At 40.8% G+C, this 19,124-nt stretch overlaps 1 protein-coding gene across 2 annotated transcripts in view; it reads right to left on the bottom strand.

Annotated features, from left to right (window-relative positions):
* The window catches only part of CERKL (ceramide kinase like), a 66,888-nt gene that overhangs the window by 21,373 nt on the left and 26,391 nt on the right, over positions 1-19,124 (bottom strand). The window contains exons 3-4 of one of the 2 annotated variants that reach the window (XM_061608291.1): positions 7,311-7,442; positions 939-1,002 (exon numbers count right to left, since the gene is read on the bottom strand). In XM_061608291.1, coding sequence (XP_061464275.1) covers positions 939-1,002; positions 7,311-7,442 — 196 coding nt within the window. The remainder of the gene's footprint in view (positions 1-938; positions 1,003-7,310; positions 7,443-19,124) is intronic. The other variant, XM_061608292.1, reaches the window with a different exon arrangement.

Genomic DNA, 19,124 nt, shown 5'->3' with positions numbered 1-19,124 from the left:
TCTAGGGCAACATATTGAGCTAATATGTCCCAAGACAATTATCTACATAGCTTTGACTTCTCTAACCTTTACAAATATGGTAATTTCCAAGTTGATCTTTCTAAATCAGTGATACCTGATAAGAATGAACATCAAAATGTACAAAAGAATGCACCCAAATGCATTTTCCTTCTTTCAATGATTAAAAGCATGCAGTTCCTATTTTTCACTTCTTAATATAGTCACTGGGAGATATCCAACATTAGTGACATTACATAATTTTAGTTGGAGCAAGTTTATTTGCCTACAACCCCCAACTCTCCTGCGCAGCATCCAGAGGTGTAAGATTAGTACATCCTAGCATAAGCAAACTGGTGCAGTCTTGTCTTAAAATGGCATTCAGTAGTAATGAGTTGTGCATTGTTAACAATTTCAGAAAACTGTCTATTTGAAAGAGAAATCTAATATTTATTGTATTGTTTTATGAATCTATAAGTAACTAAGAACATTTGCTAAGATTCCAAATTACTTAATTAAAATATTCTAAAAATGAAGTAATTATTAATGTATGCACTAAATATTATAAAAAAAACCTCATAAGTACTTGAATTACATTAAGTAGGGTACATTACTATACCCTACACTTCTTAAATTAATCTGAAGCAAATCTCAAGTTAATCACCTTGACTGAAAAGACCTACGAGTGCTCTGATGCACAGAGCTCCTGTGAACATACATTCATTTATTTGCTAAGGAGCCCAATGGTGATGGGGGAATTCAGGTGTGCAAAGAAACTCCTGAATCGAATAGTGGGTTTGGGGCAAACTTCTGCAAGACTGAAATTATGCAAAGGATAGAATCCCATAGATTAAAAGGGACCTGTGTTCCTACATCACTTAACTTTTCCCTGAACTGGCAGCATCCTTACAGCCGAAGAAAATAGTTAAAAGTACACTTACCCATGAAATGACTTTAGGTCACATTCCTTAAGCAATGTAAGAGCATGTCCTTCATATTCTGTAACTATGAAAGGGATCATTTGTTGTAACACATAAACAATTAAAGACCATTTCAACAGGATCCAACTTCTCAATTTAAAAAGACAAATCTGTCTTGGAAGTCATAAGCCACATTCCAGAGAGCTACTTAGTGTACCCAGGGGACCTTTTGGTCTTTTCCTTTGGAGCAGCAGATACCCATGCCAAACACCAAGTTTGCCTTTCTAAAGCAGATTGTCATGCAGTATAGGAGGCTAAAAACACAATTATACTCTAAACTCCCTGTGGGTATACAGAACTAATCACCCCTTTTTTCCCATGGATCATGATCATGGCCATTATTTCTCTCTCATATTTTGAACATGAAAAAATGTTTTACATGTAAATAGACACGTTTACAAATTTGAAAACTAAGATGCATAATTAGTTATATAAATTATCTGCTCTTTTCACAGCAATACAATAGGTTTCATTTATAGTTGCTGACGTATAAAGTATAAGTGCCTGCACAATCTACTATCTTCTACTATATGTAATCTTATCATCACACGGAAGTGAATTAATGGAAAATAAAATGGTCTTTGTCTCAGTAAATGCAAATTTATAACTTGGACAAGTTAACTATGGAAATAGTAAAGCTGGATACCAATAACAAAAAATAAGATGGGAGGGTGGAGGTACAAGTATGCACCAGAGTCTGTAGCCTCTGGAGGAAATGAATCTGTCACTCTACATAGCTATCTCTGTTTGTTGATACCCTATGCAGTACAGTAAATGCCAGCAAAGAAAGACTAAACTTGCATACTGCAGATGGCATAAAGCATCATAACCACATTTAGCATTTTCTAGGGCATCTTTGCCAGAAGAGACAGCCCAGCTGCATCCACTCATCAAAGATTTCTGCTGACTGACATGACACTTCCAGATGGATTTTTTGTGTAAGAATGTGCATTATTATATGCAAGATTAAATTAATCTTTCATGCTTGTCTGTCTTTGGTGATAGTACATTCTCACTCTCCAGTGCTTTTAAATATTGTTAATTCACTGGCTGGTTATCTAAAAACAAATTATAACACAGCTTTACTTGTATGTTACAGTTTAAAAGCCTTACAGTTAGCCTCTCACCTGCTTCATTAAGATGAGTAGCAATGTCCTTAAACAAAGAAATGTGCAGAACACCATAGCACAGTTACTCACCTGCGGCTTCAAATAGGGAGCTTCAGGCACAAAACAGTGGTATGTGTCATCAGCCCATATGCTAAACTCTTGACCCCTAGCTTTGAAAGGCCAGAAGAACAATGTGCAGAACCCAGAAGCAGCTTTGTGGCACCATCACTAATGTGTAAACAAGCTTCTCACCTCTCACAGCTGTCAAGATGGGCAGATACAAGGCCCACTTTTACAATATATGCCTGCAAATGCCTATAATACCCATAGGTACAAACATTTTTAAAATCCTTGGGAATGGAGGCAGGTTTGGAATGCTTTTATACCTCTACCCATCAGATCTTTAGCACTGCCTATTTAGCAAGGTTCCAGAATCATGTACTTCAAACATCCTCAGATATAGATTCCTGTCCTGTTTGTTATTAATAAATATAGCAGTCTCATGTCCATTCCTCCAGCTTTTTTGACACTCTCTACCAGCAGTATGAAGGCAAATATGAACCAAGACACTAAACTAGAATGCAAAACAGAGAGACAGAGGGCAAGAAGAAAGTGAGTGTGTGCTTAGCATTATGTCTGAACACAATTATGCTCTCCCTTTATAGAGCACTATGCATGCCTGAGCCTGATACTCTTTCATCTTAATGCAGCCAGGAGGAGGATATTGGAAGCATTTGTTTTCTTTTTCAACAAGCCACAGTTGTTTCCATTATGTCTGAACTGGAACTGTAGACAATTTTAACTATGGTTGATCTGAACAAGCCAAGATCATAAACCATGGCTTGAAACTTGCCCGTTTGGACAAGTCATAGATAAAAACTAAGCAAAGTCTGACCGTCTTCAGGCATAATGACAAACCACCATTAACACAAAATAGCGAGACATGCTTCTGATTTCCCCCTCATCACTACACCAAAGGGGGAGAAGAGGGAGTGCACAAGCTGTCATTCTTATAATATTAAACCATAATTTAGTGTTTTATCTGAATACACTAAAAAGACTGACAGCAGCACTGTGTCCAAGATAAGTAAGAATTTCCCTAAAATGACTCACCAAAACCAAAATAAGCAAATATAGACAAATGTTTAAATTACACAGGTTGCAGAATTTTCTGTTGGAATGTATGAGGTTCAACTGCAACTTGGTAGGTCGAGGCTGCATGGGGTTAATAAGGGTAGCTAGAGAGCTAGACCTCTTGCTGGTTGAGGCTATACCTATCCCTTTGATCCTGCCCTCTCTTCCCTTCCTGCTAGGCTGATAAGCAAAGGAATGTTGATCTCATCTCTCCAGAGGGGAGCAGACATCTTCTCTTTGTCTCTCCTCTCAACCACGATGAGGGCGAGTACTGGAGCCAGTGCTCGTTGCTCCAGCATAGCCAGTTAGCTAGATATAGAACTCTTTCCTATCAAGCATGTACTTCCAGAATAAAGTAGTTGTTTCTTATTTTAAAGCTTAAAGTCTCTGTCTGACTAATTTGCAGGGAAGGTAGAATCTTAGCAAAGATTCAGACACACACACACTAAGCTCGCTCAATACTCTCCGTTCCGCAGCGCTACGCAACTCTGCTACGCCTCTCAATAGAGAGAAATTCTGTCATTTTCATTGTAACAAAGAGTACACACAGTCCTGACTTTTCAACTCAGATTTGTGACGAGAGGCGACACACAAGGACTGAAGGGGTTTTACTGCAAAAAAGATGACTCTGGCAGTCTGCTAATTAAAGCCTTCCTAAACTACTGAAAGACTTACAACACTCTGCCTCCTATTGGCTGAGCAACATAAAGGTAAAATAATTTAAGATAGCACATTGTTATTCTAGAGAGCATTCAGGAAGGATGTTTTTATTCGTCTACTGTTCTATATATACTCCTGATACACATTCTCCAAGAATTTATTATTAGTAAGAATAAAATTTCAGAAATTCGTATGTGATCTATGTCAATTGATTTTATTATGCTGTAGAAGAGCTACTTAGTTTAATAAAATTATATCTGACAAAACTGAAGTACATGTCATTTGCCAAATTAGCCTGTAGGAGGAGCGTTAGCCAATAAACATAGCAATATGCTGGGAATTACAGACTTTATGTAGCGCTGTAGCATTTAATTTTATCCTATCTAAAACAAAATTAAGTTAAATTCATTCCATTTTCTTAAACTTCGAGTTACATCAGTGATGCTTGTTATTGCAGGCTAGTTCAAGTTATATTGTATAACATTCCTTAGTAGTTTCATACATTTATATTCAATAAGATATATATTCATAAGTTTTCAGTGTAACTAAGGACTCAAATCATTAGTGAAAATCAGTGTTATGTTCCTGACTTTCCAGTCTTTCTTTAAGCAGCAATCTTAGAGACAAACAAAAGTTAGGGTGAGAGTCCAAAGAGCCATGTGCATGCACCCAACGCACTTCTGCACAAAAACGGCACCATTTTTTCTTAATACTGCAGCCTTTAACACTCCATCAAATGCTGCTCTACAGAGTCTCTGATATTCAGGAGCATTTGGGGGGGGGAATAGTGGGGGGGTAGAGAGAGAGTGCTCTGAAAAGCACCAGTGCCATGTGGAATGCCACTCACAACCATTTTGAGCCCAGCCCGGGTCCTTTGGGAGGAGGGCCAAAAAGAGCATTTTATGAACCTTTGTGTTGTCAGCAGGTTACTGAATTGGTGGAATTCTATTATTTGGAAATAGTTCTAGAAAGTGAAACAAATAACCATGTTCTATTTTGGCAATCAAAAGCAAAAATTATAGATATAATTCAACGTCTTTGAACACATTAAATTACATATTTCCTTTTTTACTCTCAGCTTACATTTAGAGGTTGGCATTTATTGAATACTTTAACTCTTTGTTTGGGATTTAAAAACAAAGGAGAAGAAAACACAATCCTTCAGCAAGAATGGCCCAAAGCATGGAAATGCTTCAAGATTTCCCCTGCATGTAGAAGAACACCCTGTCCTCATACACATTTATCTCAAGGGTACATATTCAGTGCTCATACACTAGCCATGCACCACTGAACAGTTAGCATTGTTCACCAGTTTGGAAAGGTATAAGAACACCACCTCCTTCTCTAACACTATTTGGTCTGTCAGAACTAACAGTGTCAACAATCTACTGAGCAATTAAGTGAACATGAGGGGAACAGCAAGTCCAAGAGGATCTCTGGATTGAGCAGTGATGGAGAGCCTCTGGCCCACAGGCCTTATTTGGCATGCCATGCTTCCCTCTTTGGCTGGCAATGCAATTTGGGGCAAACTGTGCCCACCTGCCAATCACCGGATGCTGTATGATGTCAGGCATAGGGATCTCTTATCACAATCTAAGCAGCACAGTGCTAAGGTCAGAGATAAGTCCTCTTTGAGAGTAAAAGGCAGCAGAGGGATCTCTTATCTTCACTCTTGCTGCTAAGCACCACAGCGCAGTGCTAAGTGCAGAGATAAGCCCTCTGCCTCATCTTTGACAGTAAAAGGTAGCATTTCTCCCACCTCCACTCCAGCACTGAGGTAAATGGAAATGCTGCTTTTTACTCTTAGAAGTGTTATGGAAATTTGTATAAATGAGCAGAGATCGTCAACGGTCTGAAATACGAGTGTGTGCCAGTGTGTGTATTTACCTTAGAAGCAGGCTTTTACCCTGCATTGAGATCACTGAGACTTAAGACTTAGTAAAATAAGAAAAGCTACTTTATTTATAGAAATACATAGTAGATAGGAAAGGCATACCTAGTTCTAACTAGCTAACTAAGTTGGAGGCGCAGTGCCCAGACGTTGGTACTGCCCTCATGGCTCAGGAGAGAGAGCAAAGATAAAGATGTCTCCTCTCTCTCGGACAGTCAAAGAAGAGAAGAAGGAAAGGGCAGAAGGAGGAGAGGCAGATACACTTCCCTAAACATATCAGTCTGCGATGGAAGGAAGTCAGTCAGAGCATCACAGGTAAAGGTAGTCAAGACGAGCCATCTGGAGGACCCTAACTCTATCTCGCTTCTGGAACATAAACAAAAGAACAAAACAGGAGTTGCTCTTGCCCCACTTCTAACAAGAAGAACAGACTGAGGTTGTTATCTCTGAACTTATAGCTGTGGTGCTTAGCGTTAAGACTGGGAGATAAAATCCCTCTGCCTGCTCTTTAGAGATCCTCTCTAAAGAGCAGGCAGAAGGATCTTTCCAGCCATCCCAATCCTAGTACTGGGGTACAGAGGGGAGGAAATGCTCTGTATGTGTGCATGCACATACACATGCACCCGGTAAGGGATGGCATAGAGGGGCACAGGTGCTTACCTGGCCTCCTGGCAGGTGAGTCACTGCTGCTTATCAGGAAGGGTGAGGCAGCAGGGAAGTTAGTGTGGTGCATGCAGTAGCAGAGAGAATTTACTACTCCTGCTGATGCATTTGCACTACACCACCCTCACAGTAAGCAGCAACTCATATACTTCGAGGTCAGATAAATGCCTATGCCCCACCACACTATCTGACCTTCCTGCATGCATGCATGTCTGGTGTGAGAGAGTGTATGTATGAGAGTGTGACTGCATGTATGTCTGTGTGTAAGATAGGGCCCAAAGGAGAGGGAGATAGTTGTATGTGCCTGGTACCTGTGTGTATATGACAATGGGAAAGATAAAAGGATATGCATTTGGGAGGGAGGGAGGGGTGGTTTTTTTGCCCCATCCATAACTGGAATGCAACCCCCAGAAAGTTTGGCAAGTTTCATTTCCCTACCTATGGGATTGAGGCTAGACTGTTTCCATTCTATCACAGTGCAAACCTGGACATGTCTACCCAGAAACATGTCCCAGTGAGTTCAGTGGGTATTCAATGTGTATTCCCAAGTTGACTGTGTACAGAATTGTTGTCTTACTCCCTAGAAAGTACGTCTTTTGCAGTGTTAGTAAATTATTAATCACGCTAATGTTTATTAATTTTTATTAATGTTTATTATTTTTATAACTTCAGTAACTAAAAATATTTAATTAATACACAAAACATAGCCTGCACATAAATATAAAATAATTTTCATTAATAGAGAAAGAAATACTTTACATGTACTAATGTATGTCAAAATAGAGTCACTGAAAAAGAAACAATAAATGCAGACTGTGTTTGCTTTATTGTCAGCTCCAAAAATGGGATTAAATCATGGGCTGCAAAGTATCTTACCTGTAACGTCAGTTCTGATATCAGCAAGCTTAAAGAGAGGCGCAACTTGTTCATAATAAATGTGAGTAGCCTCTTGTCTATGGCTATTTGAATTGACAAATACTTTTAATGTCTTTGGCCTATTTGGAAAACCTTTAAAAACAAAAAAACAAGTATCACATCATAGTAATAAGAGTGATTCAAACAACTTTTAACACACAGCTCTTTAAAAAGTAGTAAGAAATATAAATTTTAAAGGTTGACACCTACAGATGTATATACAGTCTGAAAATTAGTACAGCAATTTTAGGATGTCTATGCCCATCTCTTCTTTTCCTGCACAAAAATGCTCATTGCTTGTATACAACACCTACGTAATCCTAGAACAACTGGAGCACTGGCCTGCGTGTGTATTTCTACAGCTAAGAATAACTAGTACAAATGAGTCAGTCAACCTCATCAAGAGCATTATATGACAGCTATAATGAAAGAGGTTTTAGGTCATGGTTCAAACCTGAAAGAGAAAGGGAAATAAAGAGAGAAGAGAATATTCTCCTGAGAATTTAAAAAGGAAGTGACTCTCAACAAGGATTTGATAATAGTACGCCTTCACAGTTGGTGCAGAGATTTGATACTACAATTTTCAAGATTTGCAGATTATGTATAATGTCACACAGAAGGAGCACAGGTGCAAAAGAAATCTGCCTTTGATTAAAAGGATCCATAAATTAGGGGTATGAGAGAAAAAACAAGAGCCAAAATTATGGTTTTTCTGTGTTTTTATTTACTACAGTATATAAAAATAAATTACTAATCATTTATTTCAGGGGGGAGCATGGTTTGCCAGCAAGCAAAATGGTGGCTTAACTCTGCAGCTCTCCCTACCTCGAAATAATGATCACATTAGATAGCAGATTATAATGTGGGATGTCTGGCCACAACAGCATGAACCTGAGGGGAATGTCATGAAGAACACTGTGGACCCCTGCAAAAAATTCTAGGGTGCAAGGAGAGCCAGAATTTGAATATAGCAATTCTGAGATACCAGACTTTGAGAGTGATATTGACATGGCATGCAATGGCAGTAAGGCCTCTAAGAGCAGGAAACTGTCAAGTAAATTGTTAGCATAGTGTGAAATTGACAAATATATAAACTCAGAACAACGCTTTTCACAGACTGGGCAGCAGTCCTAGAACAGTTGAAGGCTAAAATTTCATCAGTTTCTTTGCAACTGAATGATATAGCAAAGATAGCTAACGAACCTTTAAATTCAAGTCTGGAACACACATTTAAAATTGCTGAGCTCAAGATGGTGACCACAGAGTTACAGAACAAACTGGTGGAGCAAGAGGACAGAAGTCACAGGAAGAACTTTCACTGGAGTTCCCAGAGTAAGAGGAAGATAAAGATATAGCTGAATTTTTGGCCAGTTGAATTAATAGCTTGCAAATTGGAATCAATGTCACAGCAGATGACTTTGAAAGGATGCCTACTGCTTGGAAGGGGAGGCAGCAGCTGGAGGGGATTCCCAGAGTCATTATAGCCCACTTTGAGCTTTTCAGAGCTAAAGATAAAATCTTCAAAGCTCTATGCAACATTAAGGGCTTGCTGGTGCAGGTGTTCCAGGACCTCAGCACCAAGATGTTAACAACATACACAGCTCAAGCAGATTGCAGCACCTTTGCAAGAAGAGACAATTTCTTATAGGTGGTGGGGTTCCCTTCAAAATCATGGTCAAGCATAAGGAGAAATTTTTATCTGCAAGTATGTTGCTGCAAGCAGAAAACTTGACCTGCAGAAGATAAGCATTCTTTGACGAGAAACGAGAAAGAGAGTGACGGGGGGGGGGGAGAGTACCAGTTAACACCAAAGTGGTTATCTTCAGCTCCATCCTTTTGACTCTGGCAGCGGCAGCCCTTGTGTATATGAATGAATGAATGTTTATTTTGGTCCATGACCAGCAAGCACTTGTGTATATGAAGAACAGTCAAGAGAGGATATTTCTGGTTTGTGGCAATCTTACTCATGTTCTAGTTTTTCACGCTGTTAAAAATTTGCAGTAGGGTAATGATTCTCAGTAAGTGGAGGTTTGTGGTCTAAGAAGCCACAATCCAGATGTCAGTTGATATAGTGAATAGTGGTCCTGTGGGAGCAAGCAATCTAAACACTAAAGGAATGGGATCAATGATCAAAAGAGCTAGGGTTGAACTGACTTTAAAGAAGGAGCACCCAGATATAATTCTATTGCAAGAAACACATCAAAAAATGCTACATGGAAAATGGTTAGGGGAGCAAATATGCGCACCAGGAACCTCAGAACTGTGTGGGTTGGCAATCATTTTTACCAAGAGATGCCCCTTATGATTGAATGCTCTCTGATAGGTGTGGATGGTAGATATGTTTTTATACGGGGCACTTTAGAAGGTGAGACCAACACCCTCTGTATATGCTCTGGACAGAGGCGAAGTGGATTTCATGAAAATGGTGTTGAGTCAGCTAAATGAGTTCAAGAGCAGGATGGTGATACTGGGGACAAAGGGATATAAATGAGGATTTGGATGCTAAAATGGACATAAGTGGCAGATCTGCTAATGGTGCTGGACAGCAGATGGGTTTGGCAGAACTCATTTCTGAAAGCAACCTGGTGGGCACTTGGACGAAAAAAGCACCCATCAGAAAGAGATTATACATTTTCCTCCCAAAGATTTAAAACACATGTCTGCATCAATTATATATTCACTGTACAGGATGACTGGACAAAAGTAGCAGAGGACAACATTTGAGTTATCTCCATGTTGCATCATGCCATGTTTATGGTACAGTTAGATGATAAGGTGTCTTTGGAAAAAACATTTACATGCTGATTTCCAACCCAGCTATTGGCTCATAACTTTTTCTGACTTTTATACTGTGTCTATATGTTTATGTATATGGGTATTGTTTATGTATTTTGCCTTGTAAATTAATTTGATGTTTTTATTGTCTCTTTTGTATTGTAAACCGCTTTGAGATCTTTTAGATAGTAAGCGGTCTATAAATGGAAATATTATTATTATAAAGAAATAATGTGATACACTAAAAGATGAAATAATAGCCTATTTTCATATAAATAATATCCTGAAGAAGGGCTGTCTAGGATGTTATAAAGGCAATCCTACAAGGCTACTGCATTAAGAAATGGGCACCCTTAACAGAAAGTGCAGGGCTTGGCATGACACCTCACTGAGATTACCTGTTTAGACAAAAAGGACAAAAGGACAGGATGTCTAGGGGTCTCTAGGCTCCTTATAGGTTACAATCCCTAGATGTAGATAAAGTGCAAGAAGCTTTAATGTGTTTGAAAAGTACTGTTCCTTAATGAATTTGTGCACAGATGCTCAAAAAGTTGGCTAATGGTCTAAATGGGGGGGGGAAAGGAAGAACCTGATTGCAGGGATAAGAGATGACAGATGTCACAAATGCTTTAAAACAAGAGAAATCTCAGGAATTTTTGCAAGGTATTATGAGAAACTATATTCTTCTGATACCCCTGATCCTGATCACATTGACGCTTTTCTAGAAGGTCTAGATATTAAACAGCTCTCTCAAAAGCAGAGAAAATTCCTCAATTGCTGAGCCAGAAATAAAGGAGGTGATAAAGAGATTGAAAAATGGAAAATCTCCTGGGGTGGATGGGTTTGGGGTGGGTGGCTTTACAACTCATTTAAAATACAGTTCATGCACATTTGCACATTCTGTTCAGCTTAAGTCTGGAGGCTGCTGCTATTCTGAAAGCATGGAGGGAGTTGCAGATAATCATGTCGCTAAAGCTGAATAAAGATCCTGATCATTTAGGATCTTAGCCGGTATCTTTAATAAACCAGGATACAAAACTATTCACCTCTATCTTAGTGCAGCACTTATGCATTTATTGACATTATTAACCAGACAGGTTTTATGCCCAGAAGGCAGACAGTCAACTCCATTTGGCAGATGCTAAACATAACATATCATGCCGCTCTAAGCTGCAAGCTCTAGTAACATTGTTATGGGATGACTTTAAGGCATTCGACAGGGTGGAGTGGTTGTTCCTCACCATGCTGCTGTACAAGTTGGGTTGTGGACGAACATCTGAACAGCTGATAGGGCAACTGTATTTGACATATTTGTGAGGATCTGAATTAATGGTTAAGTGAGGATCTGAGTTAATGGTTTTGAGCCATCTCCAATTGGTTGCACAGGGTCACAGAGCAGGGGTGCCCTTTATTGCCCCTGCTTTTTGCCCTTATTTTTGAGGTGTTGTTCATTAAAATATAGTAATCCAGACATAGGATTGAGGGGGTCAATATAAATGGGGCAGTTCAACTAGCAGTCTCTTTGCAGTCTGCACCTTTTTGTCTTTGAGCAATATAGATTGGGCACTTCAACTTATGCAGATGCTATATAATGAACTGACAGCAGTTGTGGTTTGGAGATTAATTGGGCAAAATCCACGATGCTGTCTTTTAACACACCTCTGGCAACCTAGCTGAGAGGCTGCATCTTAAACTGTGCCACTGAGGCTTTCAATATCTAGGTGTAGTGAAAATCAAAATTGGAAGCAGCTTAGAGAGAGAACTCTGAATCAGGTCACAAAGCAAATCATTAGAGACCTTATTGCCCAAAATGCTTTAATTTTTCAAGTTCTCCCAATCGAAGTCTCAGAGGGATGATTTTAAAAGTGTCAGGGTTGTTGTTGTTTAGGAAAAAATCATCAATGGAGAAAACCAAGTGGCTAAAAACATACTATATTGGCATAAATCTAAGGGCTAGGCTGTAGTGCAAGTGGGAGGGGGGTAATAGCTCAGAGATGCTCTCCCATTCTAGAACATCATGAATTTAGATTTGAACATATATTTAGCCAATTTAAAGCCTGAGAATCCAAAGGCTTCACAGTTTGAGATTCATTTCAGGAGGATTATCCACTGATGGAAGCTGAGCTTTTGCAAAAGCTAGGGGGCTTGAGACTTGTGGTTTCATCTGGAATGGAGACTGCGTGTACTTCCTATCCAGCTGTTGATGTTCTGTGAATGCATATAGGCTGCATGTGCTCAACAGCCTAAACGACAGAGCTGGATTTCTAGAGTGCTTTATGGGATGCATATATGGCATCCCATTCCAGGTGAAGACCAGGTACGTTGCAATGTGCTGAATTTTATGAGTGTCCAGCCATTGGCCCTCAGAGAACAGAGAGTTAAAGGGCCCTCTTGATAGTTCCACTGCCATCAGACTTTAATGGGGTGGTGAGCCAAAAGAGGGCATTCTATGTGCCATCCTTTATGCTGTGAAATTTCCTCCTCAGAGAGGTGCATCAGGCATCTTTGTTTTATAACTTTCATCACATGCTAAAGACCCATTTCTTTGTCCTGATCTTTGATACCCAAGATATATATAGGTTTTAGGGCCCCCAAATTGTTTTAATTCATTTCAATATTGTATTTTTATACAATTGTAACCCATCCTCAGACGTTATGGTTACAGGTGGATAAAAAACAAAGAAATTAAATAAATGTATGTATCATGCGTATATGCTGTCAGATATGAAAATGGAAAAGATCATGGCCTTTTAAAAAATGAATATATATATTAAATCTGTAGATTAATGGAAATAGTAGCAAACCTCTACAGACAAAAACATTGTAAATCATTGGGCAAACATGTCAGTCACTTCACCTCCTTGAATGCATCAATACAATCATGAGGATACTTAACTAAACCACTCTGATGAACTTTATAAACCAAATGGAAGGCCCATGGTTGATCACACCAAAAATAAAGCCTTGTTTTATCCTGTTCCATTGAGACTTGAGGCTTGCAGGGGAAATGGACACAGTTAGGCAAAATCTCTTCTGGACAGGACAAATCACCTCAAATCTCTTTAAAGCAAAGGACAGCTCCCTTTTGGACCCAGCTGGCTAGAGCTCTCCCTCCTATTGCAATGACAAGGCTTCAGGTGACACTGAAGGTGCTGTGCTATGATTGTCCTTATCTCCCTGGTGGATCCAGTTGGTGCCCTTTTTCTTTAAAAAAGAAAAGCCCTTTGTCCAATTTTGTATCCATTTTCCATTGTGGGTTTAAGGAAGTTGCTATCTTCACAGTGCAGGATGACGGTAGGCCCACATCCTCTAGCAAGTGAAAAGGCACTGAAGGTTCTTCGCTGGATAGAACAGTCTGTACCTCATCCTCCTTTGAGTCTACCTCCATGTATTGCAGGCCCCCTGCAATAGTCAGTTGAGAGTCTGGGGCCCTGACACTCTCCTAGAGAAATGAAGACCTGGGAAAAACATGGAAAAAAATTTAAAAAACCAGTTTTCCATCTTTTTTTGTTTTAATTTCTAAAAAAGGTTTTGGGGAAAAATAATTTTAAAAATCCCCCCCACACTCAAATTTTTCCATTTTTTCCCAGGCCTTCACATCTCTACACTCTCCTTATTTGTTCCATTACCTTGAAGACCCAGTTCTAAGAAAGATGTTGTGGTTTGTTAAACTATGGTTACCAGTGACATCCAAATGGAAAAACTATGGGTTTAACAAACTACAACATCTTTCCTGAAAGTGGCCATGCATGGTGTGGACAGGAGAGCAGCAAAAGACTATGTGTGGATATATGGCTTGTTTTCAGTCCAATAAACAATAGTTTACCATACAGAAAGTATTACATCTGAACTGCTACTTTACACCAGCAAACCTGATGTTGCAAAAACATCAATGAAACTGTAAAACATTTTCCAATCCATATCAAATGGTTTAGAGAACTTGTTTTGATATCTGGATTTGCCTAGGACCTTATTTTGCTTTACTTTCCCCGCCCCCACACAAATATATTATTCAGCCGTCTTAATAACAAACAACTGTATAATCTAATAATGCTAAATAGTTTCAGGTCTCATTACCAACATATACATGCTGCAGCCTTTGGCATCATTAGAGCCCAAGTTCTACTGAGCATCTTATTGTTGCTTCCTCTGCTAAAGTGGAGTAGCACTTTAAAACAAAATAGCCAACTGTTCCTCTGGTAGTAACAAATGTGCTAATATGCACTAGTTTAAACTTGATCTATCTGTGAATCAATGAACCATGAAAGGCAGGGGTTAATCAGGGTGTTCTGAAAACAAAGAGTCCTAGGTCAGCAGAGACACTGCCCTCACACACAACACACACATCTGTGCCATTTTCACTGTTTAGTTTTATGGCACCAGGCTTATGTTTATAAAAGTTAAGAGCTTGACATGATGTCACTGTCATACATATTATTAGTATTTTATACAACAAGCAATAAGAAAATTGCGACATAGAGACAGAAGTAATGATGTGAATAAACATTTTTCATGCTAACTAGAGTTATACCCACTGTTGATGTTACACTGTTAATGTATAACATTAATGGGATAATTAAACCTTCACGCATGAAGCTTTAGACATTCACAATAAAAACTTGGCATGAGAGACATATTGTGAAGGAGTTGCTCTAACAAATTTCTTTTATAAAATAGCCACTCTTAATTTTATTCTGAAAGCATAGCTATATATTGCTCACTGCTAAAGTCAAACAAAAATTCAGACTCAAAAATGCAAATCTCTCTAAAGAGGGGTTGAATTCTCTAGTTTTAGTTTAAAGGAAACCTAAAATTATCACAGATAAAGAAGAAAAATATGGCTGTGTTGAAAGAAATGCTTTCTAGTTAGGTTTCTGTTCTAGTTATGTTTTACCTTAATGCTTCATAATATCAACAGATTTATATTACACAGTATTTTTTTGAATACTTCAATGAACTAAAATGCCTAATTTGTCCTTTTTAACAAGATTTTTAAATTCCAAAATCAGATTAGTGATGAGCATTGCAACAACCATTATAGCAAAATCCTGGAAATCATGTTCAAAGTGACCACCCTTCAAACATTAATGTTTGTCCTCTTAAAAACATAAAGCAGTCTCTTGCCTGTAAAGTATCACTCTTGATATACATGGAACCTGTAAGATAATTCTTTAAAGGCAGACTTTCTAGTAGGAGTCAGTAAGAGAACAGAAAAATTCATACCAGAAGACTTTTAAGGGTTTTTTTTAAAAAAAGGCATGGAATTCTGCTTGTTATGTAACTTTCAAGGAAGGTTTTTTTAACCTTCTGTCAACAGAACTGTCCTCAACGTTGGTTACGTATTTCACTCTTGATTTTTTAAAAATGTCTGTTCTTTGCTCTGAAACCAAAATCACCTCTCCCACTTGTACTAGCATATAACCTGCTCCTGTAAACAATTACAGCAATCACCACTCTTCTAGTCAAGAAATGAGATACAAAATGGACCATTGGTCTCACCTGAAGAGTGATTTTCATAGGAGGACTGCCATCAAGCGGGTTATAGCTCCACCTATCATCCGAAGGCAAGAATGTTTTTGAAGTCAAGACTAGGGGCATCAGGCCCCTCCCACTCTCCAGTTCATTTGCAGCGAGTCCAAAGAGATATCTAAAGATGCAGGAGAAAAGGCCAACGGGCCTACCAGCAAGAACATAACATAATAGCAACATTCATAATAATATGACTCTAACATAGCGAAATAACATTAATAGCAGTCTTGACTTCACTAGGAAATCAACATATAATAGCGTAACAGGAATATATAAAAACCCCAGAAAAATATCTAAATATCCTCCAACTGGGAGGGTCGTGATGGCAGTCCTCCTATGAAAATCACCCTTCAGGTGAGACCAATGGTCCATTTTCCATAGGAGGACTGCCATCAAGCGGGATGTACCAAAGCAGCCCATAACAGGCAGGGACCACCCACATCCTAATCATCATTAAGAACCTGTTGCAATACGCGTCTGCCAAAAGAGGCATCAGCAGAGGCATAACGATCTATTTTGTAATGCCTTATAAACGAATGTGGGGTAGACCCAACAGCAGCTCTACAAATATCAGCAACAGGAGCGTTAGTAGCAAAAGCAGCCGTAGTGGCCGCTGACCTAGTGGAATGAGCTGTTATACTAGCTGGAACTGGAAGCTTAAGGGACTCATAAGCTAAGGTAATACATGCCTGCAACCAGCGGGATAAGGTGGAATTAGCTACTTTATGCACCATAGAACGTGGATGAAAGGATACAAACAAAGACTCAGTCCGTCATATATCCTGGGTCCTGTTCAGGTAAGTCTTGAGAGCGCTCCGAACATCCAATGAATGCTAAGCCTTCTCTAGAGGATGGGTAGGATTCGGGCAAAATGAAGGAAGCACAATGTCCTGATTGCAATGGAAAACTGAATTGACCTTGTGACAGAAGGCAGGATCAGTTTTCAGCACAACAGAGTCCTTGTGAAAAACACAGAGATGGCGGGCAGAAGACAGTGCGCCCAGTTCCGAAACTCGTCTCGCGGAGGTGATCGCGATCAGGAACAGGACCTTAAATGACGACGTAAAGGCACAAACCGAAGGGGCTCGAACAGAGGGCGTTGTAAAGCCTGTAGGACCTTTGACATACTTCATGAGGGAAAACGATGGACTACCAGTGAGCGTAACGTGGTTCCCCTCAGAAAACGTTTGATGAACGGGTGTGAAGCAATAGGAGCACCAGGGGAGGACACTGAAAGGATGGACGACAGAGTGGACGCATGTCTACGTAAGGTGTTGGGTCTAAGTCCCATCAGGAGGCCCCTATGAAGGAATTGTAGTATCTGTTGTATTGTGGCCTGAGAAGGATCAAGGTGTTGGGACTGACACCACCTGGAGAATGCCACCCAAGTATGTTGATATATACGAGTAGTGGATGGACGTCTCGAGGCCAAGATAATGTCACTAACAGCATCAGAAAGGCCAGCAGCCCTTAAATGTCCCCGTTCAAAAGCCATGCTGTTAGCTTGAGCCAATTGGGATCCTGATGCAAGATTGGGCCCTGGGATAAGAGGTCTGGCCTGACCGGGAGCGGCCAAGGGTCCGTCACTGACATGGCAAGGAGCTCCGAGAACCATGGTAGACGGGGCCAATATGGAGCTATCAGAACCAGTTTGGCCCTCTCGCGTCGTGCCTTCCTCAAGGTTCTGGCTAACAGTGGTATTGGAGGGAAGGTGTACAATAGGCCATCCGGCCACGGTAGCGACAGGGCATCCACTGCTTCCGCTGTCATGTCCAGGTATCGAGCGAAGTACCTGAGTAGTTGGCAATTGCGACTGGAGGCAAATAGGTCAACTGAGAAGGCGCCGAACCGACACCGGAGAAGATGGAAAACGGTCAGATGAAGTTTCCATTCTCCCGGAAAGACCTGTTGTCTGCTGAGCCAGTCTGCTGTCACATTCCAAATTCCTCTGAGATGTTCTGCTTTCAAGGATTGCAGATGTTGCTCTGCCCAATCGAATATGAGGGAAGACAGGTTCTGCAGAGGATGGGACCTGGTCCCCCCTTGTCTGTTTAAATGAGATTTGGCACACGTGTTGTCCGTTCGAATGAGAACATGGTCCAAGTGGAACAGAGATTGAAAATGGAGCAGAGGTAAGTGGACAGCCTTCAATTCCAGCCAATTGATGCTCTGAGTCTGCTCTGCTGTGGTCCAAACCCCCTGAACGAACTGGGAGTTGCAGTGGGCTCCCCAGCCGAGGAGACTGGCATCTGTGGTGATGACAGTCCTGCGGGGTTCTCTGAATGGAGTGCCCTGGGTGAGGTGTTGAACCCTCGTCCACCAGCGGAATGACAGATGCAGTGATGAGCTCAGGGGGATCGCTCGATGGTTTGAGTTGGCGATGTCCTGCTGAAATGGTAACAAAGCCCACTGGAGTGGGCGCATGTGAGCTCGAGCCCATGGCACAATATGGATGGTGGACACCAACATTCCGAGAGCCCTGGCTAAAAGCATGACGTCTGCGGTTGTGTGGCACATCAGAGACCGAGCAATGTCTGTGATGGCAGTTATGCGGTCTGGAGACAGGGACACCGTCACCTGCAGTGTGTCCATCATCGCCCCTAGATGTTGTAGACGTTGGGTTGGTTGGAGATGGCTTTTGTCGAAATTGACTAGCCAGCCGTAGGCCTGCTAAACATGGAGCGTGAGCGTTAGATGGCGGTGAGCCAGCTCCCTGGAACTCGCCCGTATTAAAAGATCGTCCAAATACGGGTAGATATGGACCCCTTGAAGCTGGAGGTAAGCCACTAGTATGAGTAGCACCTTGGTAAATACTCTCGGGGCAGAAGAGAGGCCGAACGGCATAGCTCGATATTGAAAATGCTGGGAGCCGAAGGCAAATCGAAGGAATTTTCTGTGGGCTATGCAGATAGGTACATGGAGATACGCTTCCTTTAGGTCGATAGAAGCCAGGAAGTCTCCTTCTTGAAGGCTTTCTATAATGGAGTGGAGGGATTCCATTTTGAACCTTCGATACTTTACGAAACAGTTAATGAACTTGAGGTCCAATACCACCCTCCATGACAGATCTCGTTTGGGCACAGCAAAAAGGAGGGAGTACACCCCTTCTGACCTCTCTGTTGTAGGGACTGGCTCTATCGCCGCTATGTCCAAGAGGTGATGTATGGCTGTCTGCATGATGCAATGCCTGGCTGATGCCCTAGGACAAGGAGAAGGATGAAATCTGTCTGGAGGAGTCATCCAAAACTCCAGTGCATAGCCATAACAAAAAAGATCTCTGATCCAATGGATCTGAGTCAGATGCAGCCAATGGTCTCCAAACAGAAGCAGTCTGCCCCCAACCGGTATCGCGTCAGTACTGTCTGTGCTGGCGAGACCCTCCCCTATATGAGGACATTGAGGTACCTCTGCGCCCCTGGTACTGACCTCTGCCTGGGAAACGCCGGTTCCAGCCCCCCCTGGAGGCACGGA

Source organism: Rhineura floridana, chromosome 2, assembly GCF_030035675.1.
Source record: "Rhineura floridana isolate rRhiFlo1 chromosome 2, rRhiFlo1.hap2, whole genome shotgun sequence".
NCBI classification, from domain to species: Eukaryota; Metazoa; Chordata; class Lepidosauria; order Squamata; family Rhineuridae; genus Rhineura; species Rhineura floridana.
This window is presented reverse-complemented; position numbering and strand designations above follow the sequence as displayed.